The 12,736-nt window shown below is 36.2% G+C and overlaps 1 protein-coding gene across 1 annotated transcript in view; it reads right to left on the bottom strand.

The window, feature by feature from the left end:
• Positions 1–12,736, bottom strand: part of SPAG16 (sperm associated antigen 16) — a gene marked incomplete at both ends in the record, with an annotated part of 412,526 nt that overhangs the window by 382,614 nt on the left and 17,176 nt on the right. The window contains 4 exon segments of the mRNA XM_082311439.1: positions 2,710–2,861; positions 8,431–8,500; positions 9,907–10,024; positions 11,436–11,543. Coding sequence (XP_082167565.1) covers positions 2,710–2,861; positions 8,431–8,500; positions 9,907–10,024; positions 11,436–11,543 — 448 coding nt within the window.

Consider the following 12,736-nt stretch of genomic DNA (forward strand, 5'->3'; position numbering starts at 1 on the left):
ATATTTGCATCTACTTAAAAGTAAGCACAGGCATTTGTTAGATCACTATTTAGCTACAAGACACAGAAAAGATTTAAATCATTTTCATCACCATAGTTCACTCCTATGTAACTGTACAGTTAATACAAACATTTATAATTTTGTCTCAAGGATACAATTTCACAACAATATATTTGCTTTTTACTGAACATGATATAATCCGAATGTCTGAATTTTAAAATTGGATAAACTGTTCACTCTCAACTTTTGCAAACTTTACATGTTCACTTACATTTACTGACTACAGCTAAACAATACCTCACAGTGAATTTTACCCAGATTTCCCATACTTTGTTTTCTTTTTCTCTATTTTCTCATAAACGCACTGTTTGAATACATGATTTTTAATTACCTTTATTTCTTCTATATATTCCTCACCTGAACTCCATGGAACTGACCAATTTATGCTCTGACTCTTACTTCCTTTGCGGTATAAAGAGAACTTAAATGAAGTGTAGTCTTAATCTGAATACGTGTAAGTCAATTTTACACCACCACCACCCCCCCAAAAAAAAACCCAAACATTTAAAGTGTTATTTTCATTATTTTAAATGAGAAGACGACCATTATTTATGGTACACTCTTCAATAAAGACATTGCTGTGTTGAATTCTTGTAAGAAAAAAATATGTCACATAAGACACAGCAGAATTTAATAGATATTTTGATATAGGTCAAAGGAGATGAGGCACCACACAGAAGTTTGATTCCAAATATCACATAAAATGATCTAAGGAAGGCAAGGCACTCATTTATACCTAATCATTTTGACTGGAACAAATACTCAGACAACTAAACTGTTGAGTAAAAATACACTATTTAAAAAAATCACTTAGATTAGAACTGTAGTTTAATAAATGTGCACTACAGGACAGAGTTCTGTGAGTATCTTTGTTTTAAACACAATTTTAACTCACCCCTTCACCCTCTACAGACTCATCATTCCCTCTGCCATTTATTTCTAACAGCCTAAAAAATAAGACAACTCACATGTGGTACCTAAGGTAGTATCCCTTTGTTAGGGGAAAGGAAATATTTAAAAATAATAGATCCAGGAAACTTGAAGTGAAAAAAAGGTATTGTTCCATTGTCGGAAGAGATGTTAGTCTCACACCTAAAGTTTTAGGTTATTGCTTAGCCGTAGTAAAATCTAATACATTCAAACACACCCGTATTTTCTGATGTCTTAGTTCTGGAGCTACTCCAGTTTTCTAATCCATTGATTAAATAAAGACATCAGTGCCTCTGGTAGGACTCATTTGGGAAACATAAGGCCTGCAGAAACACAGTCAACTAACAGTGCTCATGAATTTCAAAGAACAAGAAAGAGCCAGACAGGCATACTACCTGTGTAGAGTTTATATATTCTGGGGGTGAAGCATAACTCCACTGAAGTTTACTATAAAAATCCTGATGACTTCAGTGGAAACAGGAACAAAAAATAAGATTTCATAAGCCAAGAAATACTCGTCTGTTCACAACTCAAAATGAAAAGGAGAGATACCTATAAGAGACTAAGATGGAATTTGCTAACCACTGAACGAAGAACTGGGGAAGTGGAGATGGACTGACTGGCAGCTGCCTCAGGAACACTCAGATACTAATAGGTGGGGAGACAGTACAGAGAATTATTTCCAATACGTAGTAAGAAGTGTTTCAGAAAGCAACAGAATATAGATTTATTTTATTTTTTTATTTGGAGGTTCAGGAGAATGAAAAGGAAAACAAATCAAATACTATGTTTGTCAGAGGAGAGGTGCACTGCCAGTGTCAGACAGAAACAATGCCCTTGCAAAAACAGATAAGAAACATACAAAAAATAAATCACCATGGACATATTCTTGTGAAGACAGGGAAAGGAAAGACTACAATTACATCAACATAAACTAAAGCTTTTTTTCCTTCTCAAAATCACAGTTTAAACACTAACTGTGGTTCTCAAACAAAAATAGGCCAGCGTAACAGTTTTAAGAGCTTAAGAAATTTTAGATATTAGAATGTTTACCATGATTTGGAAAAATAAAAAGCACTGTTATATAGTCCCAAAATGCAATCTCAATAAATAGACCAAGTAGAATAAAGTAAAGAAAACAAATTCCTTTCAACAACTAAAAAAAATAAAAAATCTCAATCAGGAATTAATTTTGATTTTGCACAACTTCCAAACCGAAGCAGCAACACCCTTTGGTGTACTCAAGTTTAGAAACTTTCATAGGCTACTAAGAAACCACCCTTATTGCCCTTAGTCACCCTGATGTTATACCTTTTAGACCCAGCTGAAACAGACAGGTTGAAATGCTTGAAAAGTTTGCAAGCACTACATAATAGGTCAGGACTTCTCCAGTTACAAAAGAAACATAACAGAACAACAAGCATTTGGAGTCAGTGCTCTTCCTCTGCAGGGTGATTACATCAGAATCCTGAAAAGAAGCTTGCTAGCTTCAACTAATCAAAATTCCTATTATTCCCTGGAAAGTTAGTTGCAATACAAAATCATATTAAAAATAAAAACCCTGTTACCTACCTGTCCTATTTACTTTTACTAAGCGTTTCTCACTACACGACAGACTTCCTTCAGTCGTGTTGGACAAGTGTTTTTCACCACAGCTTAGTAAAAGTTTTAAGTGTACTTTGGATTAGATACTGAGCAACTGCAAAGAATTCTGCATACCTTTGGATATCTCTTGCCTATCTTCTTCTCTGCATCTTTGACTGGATCATATGAAGATCTTTCAGCATCAAGGATTTTTTGCTGCCTGGCTTCCTGAAAAGATTTCTCAGTGGGACATTTCCACCCTTTCTTCCTTTGACATTCGTGGCCTGCTATAAAATAAAACCAACAAAAATATCATCAGAATGCATTTTTTTACTTACTCTTCTGGAAGATATCTCTTTACTTAACATTAGCCAGACATGTGAAATTCTAAAAGAAACACCACTTTAAATAAAAACATATTCAGATTACTGTGCCATCCACATAAAGTATTCCAAGACTACATATAACTCTGCTCCACAAATTATTTTGGTGTGATCTATTTCAGCTCACCTAATGGTACCCTAGATTTTGCCCCCAAAATGCAGCAATGATTTTGAATCTTGCAGTAAAGGAGAGAGTCACAGTAAAATGGATGCAACTCTACATTTCCCTCAGAGCCAGAAGAAACATCATCTCACTGCATCCTATCCAATATCTACCACCAATGCATTATTCCGATTTACAGCCTGCATTCCCTTTTGCTTCCCCACACTTTCTCCCAACCCACTTTTCAAACAAGGAATTACTTATGAATAGGTAACTTGAAGACATCCTAAGCAGGTAGCATAGCTGTAAATCATCAGAATAGGCTGAAAGCAATATAAGGAACAATATGGCACATGTGGACTATTGTACAACGCATCTGCCATGACCTGGCAGAAAGGATACTATTCCCTGACAGTTCATATTGGCAGCTCACACATATTCGAATACAGTCTCTTGTGATCCCTGTATCTTGTTGCAATGCTCTGTAGTACGTACATGGGTCTACAGGAAAGAGAATGGAAGACTAAATTCCAACAGGATTTGGGCACTTACATCCCTCCAGTTCTCTGAAAAAAACCCTCAGATTGAAAAACACATTATACAGCTAAAACCCAGGCTGAAACAAATGTACTTCACACTACGCATTTCTAAATGCTTGCTCTTGTAAAATAGTTTTATTATGACCTTGACACCAAAATGCAAACTTTCTGACTTATTAAAGGGGAAAAAACCCCACCCTCTCCACTCCTGAGGCAAAAAAAAGCAGATCAAGCAAACACAAAACCTTCCTATATACCCAACCTGAGCAAAACCATAACTGATAAAAAGAACTGTGCCCGGTCTAACAAAATGTCTGTATTCTCACTGCTTTAAAAATTAAAGTACTGTCACAGATATCCTCAATAACAACTTTCTCTGAGGAACGATATACTACAAAATTGTTTTCTATGTCAAACACTTTCTACCCATTCAGTAACTGCTACCCACTAGCATGTTGCTCATGGAGCATTTGGTTTGTTGGTGCTTTTGAAATACACATACTAATAAACCAACAGAGTTATGACAGTTGAAGGCCTTAAAAAGTCAGTGACCATTAAAAAAAGAAAGAAAAAAAATTCTAAAGAACTGTTACAATTGCACTAAGATGTCAACAGCTTGTGTTTACAGATTTTCTATTCTGATTGCATTGTAGATGGAATGGGGACAACCAGGTTTAAGTACTTTAACTGGTACATTTTAAATTTCTTTTTGCATGACCTTCTAACAGCAATTACATCTGATCAAGAAAAGGAAAAGCATAGTTAACAGGCTTAGCAATGAGTTAATTCAACCATGAGTAAAGAAACTCATTGAGTTCAACTTTTGAATATAATTGGGTAATAAATAAGCAGCTGTTGTTTTCAGAAAATACAAGAAATGTACTGAGCAAGTAACAGTTTTATAACATGTTTTTAGGACCAGCTGTTATAGCAGCATTCACTTAGGTTTATAAGCAAACCACAATCAACATTGCTTAATTCCTTCAGGCAAAAGTGGTCCTTTTTCAGAGCACCATTTAACACTGTGTCTTGATCCGTAAGTAAGGGTGCAACTGCTCTGTTAATATACACCAATAACCTAAATTAAAAAATCAGTTATTTCTCTTTGATAATTAGATCCCTCTATGTATGAGCTTGCTACCACATCAGGGAGGACCAGATTTAAAACAAAAACAAAACCAGTTTTTAATGCAAATCTTCTTACACATAACATTTAGTCCTTTTCAAAAATAATCTGAACTCAAAATGCAACTTTTCTTTCAGAGCTGGCTTCTGAGCGAGCCTAGCAGGGGCAGAGAAACAGTCTACAAGATGACTGAGTCCTAATTCTAACTGTTAACTAGTTCCTCTCCAACTATTAAATGTCCTTCATATCAACTTTAAAGAAGCAAGGTAAGTAAATATGGACTAAAAACTTAAACTTCTAATAATTTTTAAGACACCTAAAGAAAACTTTCTTTTGAAGGATTTGTGTACAAAGCACTGTTTGCAAAGCTAAACAGCAGTCTGGCAGTGGGACAGCAAAAAACCCTAGTAAATAAATTACATGCTCTGTATTGTGGATGTGATCCTCTTCCATTGTTTGAAATGCATCAGGCTGAAAGCTGCTACATAAAATGCCTAAGTAACAAGTCCAAGAATAGTTGTCCTAAAATTAACATTAACTACTGTTAATCTTTTTTTTTTTTTCTTCCTAGCCACCAGATAGAAATTTACAATGCAAAAATCACTGTGAATACCACGAAGCTTCCCTTTGTTCTTCATTATGCCCTACATGACACCCTCAAAAAAAACCCAAACAAAAACAAAACCCACAGTGGGACAGGATGTGCAGGACCTCATTGCCACTATTCAAAAACCTCAAACACTTCAGCAAACCCAAAACTAATTAAAAGCCACTCTCAGTGACCTCTAGCCAAAGCCAGCATTCCAGGCGTTCTGCAGTCAAGTCAGGTTGTAGGACAGAAGCAGCATCAGGAGCAGTGACGGGCAATCTCCTGCTGCCGGGAAGAGCCGTTCTTGTTCCTTCATGCTCTGCACTGCAGTGGAAGCAGACAGCTGGCCAGAAAATGCATCTTACCTTGGCAAATGATAACTTGCCAAACTGAATGCTCAATATCTTATAATTATAACATACCAATGTACCAATGCATAAAAGTCAGCCCTGAAGAGATGGCAACTGAAAAAAATGCAGCTCTAGGTCTCCTTACAGCAGAGATTTGGAAGTCCAGCAGCACTGGTTCCTTCCAAACTAAGAACTTAAATTTAGAGAAAAATGCAGCAAACATTACTCCAATATCTATGCACTGCTTACTTCTCAAGGTTTTGATTATACAGTGTCATGAATAAGAATTCAAGAGGCAACGGAACATCACCATCTTTCAAGAGGTAGCAGAAAGTATCTGAATATGAGACAATATAACCTACTGAGACCTCACTGAGTATGACCTACAGAAGGCAATAAAAATTATGCAGTATTAGAGGACAAAGCACTGGAAAGAAATGAACTGAAATATCGCTTAATTTATGATACACAGGGTATGAAGCAAATTAAGGCTTGTACAAGCACATGGGTGGCTGACGAGCTTAATTATTTGTGTTGGAGACTAAGTGATTTTTTTTTTTTTTAATATTATTATTTATAAAGTGCTCCCCTGCTTGTCACTTTTTGGTATTATAAACCGCTCTCCAGATTTCTGGAGAATAAACAAGTACTGTGAACAGCCGGAGAGCAGTTTTTAGAATCGCTCAAAAAAACAAATGTAAGTATGTGAAATATGAAAAATAGACAGATGGGGTATCTATAGTGTAAAACACTAGCATGGGGGAAGAACCCACACTATATATCCTCAAGCCAAAGTATAATGAAAAGCTGAATGCTATATACCCTAAACTAACATAAAATAAAAAGCCTGTTCTCCACCTCCCTATCTGAAGCGGGATGAAAACGAGCACTGTGCTCTTTAGTGGGGGAGAGGTTTATACCTTTAGTTGTAACAAGATTTAAAGACTACAGCAGAGCATATCCAGTACATATAGCCACAGAAAGGTATTTTGGGGGCTTGAAATGTGCCTTGCTAAGGAGTACAATACTAATTCACACAAAAAAGGCATCAGAATCCAGAACCAGACAGATACTGTGAACGCTGAAGAGGCTTGCTGCCAGTACTTCAGTATTCCACCGTATTAACACATCAGAAGTCTGTCTTTACAGAAGTTATTAGTTTAGTAGCTATCTGCTTCTATACAGAATTAAGATCATAGATTAGTTTACACTGGGTAAGTCTACAAAACACTTCCAGGTTCTTCCAGAAATGAAAGCAGCTATGTTCTTAACTAAACAGTAGTTTAGAAAAGCAGCAGGGTGTGCTCCAAGGGACTCCTCAGCTATGGAAGCCTCCCACTGCTTCATGGAAACCAAGACCTGAGCTAGGATGAGGGGCATCTTTCAGGTAATTAGATCTCAGTCCAGTGCTTGTAGCAATTCACAACAATTTAGGAGACCAACTGCTTCAACCTACATTAGATAGAATTTGAAGGAAAAAATTAAACCGAATGCGCTATACTCATAATAGGCAGGCAGTAGCAAAGATCTGGACGGTAGCTGAAATGTCTGCATTAATAGTAAATAAACCATCTTACTAGCCAAGGAAATGCTTGCTATCCTCTTCACTCAACTGCAAATCAAAAAAGAAACAAAGAAGTTTGTGGCTACTATTCTTCTCAGCCTTGTCTTTTCTACAGGAATTTTATACAGTGGAAGTAACTCCATGGATGGGAACTAACGAAGCTGGATTGTCAAAGGCTGGGGTAACTCAGTGGCTTTTTACCTGGGGTATATTACCAGCGAAAAACGGCGTTTAGGCCTTTAAGACACTGGGGGGGGGGGAACACAAAAGAAACAGATACAAAAAAAGTCTTAATTGAAACAAATGCTTCACCTGGAAGTTGTATAATATTTGATACCTGGTCACCTATGTGGCTGAGAAATTTCGGGTTCTCTAATGTCAAATAAACTGCGATCTCTGGTTGGAGTTCTGCTCGTGACTAAGGTAGGTGCAACATCCCCTTCTCATATGAACATTCTTATCAAAGAAGGCAGAGCTCACTGTTTCCCTTTTTCATCATCTCATGTATTTTCAAGAGTCGTTTAGAAATCTGGTTTATTTGAGACTTACCTCACTGGCAAAGGTAGCTGAAATTGGAAAATAGGTTCAAAATTATTAGTGGGAGAGACGCTCACAAAGAATGTGATAGCGTGGGCTTCATTTACTTAGGAAACCAGAGGTGCTAGGTTTTTTTCTGATGGAGTTAGAAAAATAATTTAATAATTATGCATTTATTCAAAACACCAGAGAAGTAGTATATTACCATATAGATAAAGATATTATTCCAGCACATATTATATAACCTTAGCAACCTGCCGTAAAAATGAGACATGCTAAAATAAGAGACTGGATTTCATAACACCAGTCTTCTCAAGATGTTTCCAGACCACCAGATATACCTTCTTATAGCGAGTTGAAAAAGAACACTTGTGTGAAAAAAAGTATTGGTGGATAAAATAAAATCAGACAAAGCAGATTTCTAGGACGAAGCCCTTCCATAGTTACTCACATATTCCATATTGCCTTCAGCAGTCTCACTGTTCTTAGTGGATACATTTTAGAATAAATATTCGAATGATAAAATTGCTGCTCTGTCACTAAGACAGCTGATAAAATGTTTATAGTGCAAGTATTTTTGATTTACTGTTACACCAGATTTTAAAATGCATCACGACAACAAAAAACCCATAACCAGCCTGAGCTTGGTGATGGGAATATTTTACCTTTTGTCACAGGAATCTGAATAGCACGTCCAGACTCTAAGTTTTGTAATGTGGCTTGCAAACCTGTAACCTAATTTTAAAAAGAGGAGAGAACAAGAAGAGATAATATGAAAACATTGCTTTTGAACTGTCTGTTCACAATACACAGCATTTTTGCCTGCCTATTTAAGTAATAAATTCCATCTATAATTTTTTAGTTTTCTGATTATTGCTTCTAAGTTATAAACATTACTCCTAATTTGAGATTTTGGAAAGACCCAGTGAAACAATGTGATAGAATACAAGCCATCCAGAATCTCAAAATATTTTTACAGCTTTATTAAAACAATGCGGACATATAGAATACTAGGGATCTTGCTGCACCATCAACTTTTAACCACTGCTATCACCGCACTGATCTTTAACTTAATGGCACAATATGACATACAGCTTTGTCATCAGAAAATGCCACAAAATATGGTGTTATGTGTTACAAAAAAAAAAAAAAATTCACTCCAGAACGCTTACAGTTCATAACTGGATAGGTCTTAAGTATGTTCCTGAAATTTCATAGCATTGGAACTGTTCTATGCTTCGTACTCCTGATTCAGCATAACTATATATGAACAGTAACTTTTCTTTTTCTTTAGGACATTTTCTTTTACTTATTGAAATTTCAAACATAGAATCCTCAGTCTTTTAAAAGTAAGCCCTCAGGTGACCTGAGAAAAATTGGAGGCAGAGGAATGCAGGAAACGAGGTGAGGACTATTAGAAGAGAGTGCAAGCATGGTAAATTCCTTTCATGTTACCCACATATAATTGATGCTACTGCTGAAATGCAATGCATTTTGGGAGCTCCTTTTTCTTTCCCCCCCCCCCCCTCCACTTTTTTTTGAACAAACAACCTGTTAAACACATGCAAGATACTTTTCTGTTCTTCATCCATCCTATCTGTGCTCATAGTAGTTCCTGCTAGAGAGGCAGAATATCATGTATACCAACCTACACATCAGATAAGATTATAGGAGTAAAATACTACTCTATTATTCCACTCTCAAGACAGAAAAACTGTATGTGATATTTTAATGTATTTTTCCTAAGCTAGTACATCATTCCTGGATGTATTTAGGAAAAAATAAAATAGTAAATAGTAATAAAGAAAGTTAAAATGAGAGATTTCTAAAGGCATAGGCGGGAGCATATGAATCTGTGGGAATATCACACCTTTCCTCAAGTCGTTGACACTGAAAGAATAACAGGGTCTGCACATTGCTGACTTACGCGGAGCAGCACTGAGCAAGTACAGGCTGAGAACTACTACTTTATGGCACTAAGTTTCACATACTTTCAATATTAACATTTTGCCAAATAACATGAAACTCAATAAAATATTCTGCTTCAAACTATTGCTTAAGTGAGTTGCTTTAACAGAAATATCCTCTGTATTTACCAAAGTAAAAACCAAAAGCATTCTTTACAGCTTCGCAAGTTTTACCTGCCCAACTGCTCTGTCTCTCTCCAAACTAGTTAACATTTTCTGTCTCAGTGTAGTCTGGTATTTTTCAGTCAACTGCTTCAGCACTGGTTCATATGATGCATAATGTGCCTTCAGCCTGCGAACAAGAAGAGGACAAATGATTCCTCAAAGATGAGTTAAATCAGAGATTTATGTCTGTGTAACTGTTTTCTTCCCCAAATAAAAGTGCCAAAAGGTCAACAGAGAGGAGACAAAGGTCTTTAGTATGTAACCACCCAACTGGAATACCACAAGAAAAAAACCAACCAAACAAAAAAACACAAAAATAAGAAGTCAGATCAATAAGAGGTTTCATAGTTTGTTTAGTCATATCTTTTAAAACAATACATCCAGTTTTGACCTGTTCTTAATCCTTCATACACATACTGCACATGAATTTTTGTTAATTTCTGCTTTCTTGCAGACAGGCGATATTACATTGGAAGAAAGAGAATTACAGGTGTTCTCTGACTACCAACTACAATCCTAATCTAGACAAAACAGTTGTAATATGATTACTATTTCTTTCTTCACTGCACATTGCATTTAGAATACTTAACCACTTTAATTCTTCAGAACAACTAGAAGCTGGATATATAATCTCTCAAGAGAAACACAGGAGACTAAGCTTCAAAAATACTGCATTTTGCAAAAAGCTGACACAGAGGATAAAGTGCTCTCTTGCATTAGTGTGTATGGATTTCAAGATTAAGATGTAGAACATGTGGTTGCTATTACATGCATTTATCGAAAACAATATTGACAAGCCAAAATTCTGTGACTTGTTTGGAGCTGCAGATGTTAGCCACTCCCCAATGTTATTTTAAAACAAGTGCTGCCATAAACATGTGCAAAGAAGAGATTCTAAACTAAGTCTTCCACCCGGACCAGTGATCTTCAGATGGACAACATAAAAGTTCTACTCGTGGAGGGAAAGAAGCACAACAGTTAATAGAAAACTTACAGAATTCCAGAATGACAAAATTATGGAATTAAATATTATAAAGTAAACTATTACAACTCAGTACCAATGGACTAGTTTGGGCTTATTTGCAACCAAAGCAACATAGCAAATTTCATATAGGAAGTTCAAGATGTAAAAGGACAGAAAATACCATCTATGGGAATCATGAATGCAAAGGTTCTGAACTCAGTGTGACACCAGTTACCCTTAAAGTGGACAAAGGATCTAAATCCAGAAATCACTATATATTTATGGAAAAAGATGTGGGTAAAAGAAGACCTCATTTATATTTTCAACTATTAGAAATACTATGTATTTGTTAATGCCACATCACACAATGGAAAATATAAAAAAAAAATCATTAGAAATTGTTCAAGAGACATGGCAGAATGGTCAGATGAAACTGCTATATACCAGGACACTAACTAAATGTAGCTAGCTTTACTTTAGCACTTTAAATTCCACAACGTTATCTCGTTATCAGGCAACAATTTAAGAAGTTACCTTTAATGTTACATGTATGGTAATTAAAATCATTTTTTACCTTTTAAAGTCACAAATAAGCCTGTTTTTCTCCTGGAGCACTCGCTTATGATGCATTCGATGGAAGTCACGTTCTTTCTGCATTTTTATGAAAGCCTCTTTTGCTTTGCTATATGTAAACAGAAAATGTAAGAGAGAAGTATTAGTCTCCTCCTATGAATTGCTCATCAGGGTATGCTGAATACACATAGAATTAATTTTCAGATATGCACATGCCTACTGTATCCAAGTTGGAAACATTTGGTAGTATGCCCTGTGATGGAGAACTTGTACTTTCAAGGTCTTTTTCCTGCCAGCTGATGTACACAACCATGGGTGCTCTTCACCATTACCTTTCCTCAGTTCCTTTAGACCGAATCTGGATTCTGGCATTATAAATATCAGACGTCAAACTTACTTTAAGAACAAGGGGTCTTGTGGAGGTACACATTCACATTACAGGTGATTAGAAAACAATACTTTTGCTGTGGGTTTAAAAATCTACATGAAAATGCATTGCAATACTGATTGCCTAACATCTACATTGTGTCTGGAGCCCAACATAATGGTACACGCTAGAAGGACACACGCAGAAAGGTAACTATCCTTGCCTTGCAAATACTTGCATTTAGGTAGCTTCTGGAAAAAATTGTGCTAGAAAAGTCCTAGGCTCTATTCAATCATGTTTGCAGCCTGTCCCCAAGCATCCCCTGTACGTGACAGCAGGAAGGAAAAGGATTCCATTTCAAAATTAATTGCAAACATACTGATAACCTGTTATTCTCTAAGCACATTCTACACACAGCCATGGGACACCCTGAGATACTCTGCTCCATAAACATAAAAAAAAATAGCCTGTATATATTCTGTATATTTTCTCCTTGCCTTTACTGATACGGGTTTGGCAGGGAAGATTAGCAGATGAATTGTTTAATTGCAAAGGAAGCTTGAAATTACCTTGCACAGAAATTAGATATTTGGTCTTTGCAAAAATAAAGCTCATTTCCTCTCCAACAGGAGCTGAAGAGTTAGGAAAACCACTATAACAGTGGAGTATGCCAAAATCACAGGTCCAGGAAGAAGACCCATAACTGCCAGTGCATTATATTTAATTGTACAAATAATTTATATTTACTATACATGGTTTGCTATATTTATTACCTATACGAACTACCATATTAGATATGTACATTTACATGTGAATTGTTGCTTGTAGCAGGAACAGTTAGAAAGACCTGAAGAAGAGCACAGTGAATTAATGCCACTACATACCAGTCAAAGCTGAGAAAAAGCTGGCAGGGAAATGAAAACAGGCAGGGCTGA

Source organism: Platalea leucorodia (assembly GCF_965183815.1).
Source record: "Platalea leucorodia genome assembly, chromosome: 5".
Classification (NCBI taxonomy): domain Eukaryota; kingdom Metazoa; phylum Chordata; class Aves; order Pelecaniformes; family Threskiornithidae; genus Platalea; species Platalea leucorodia.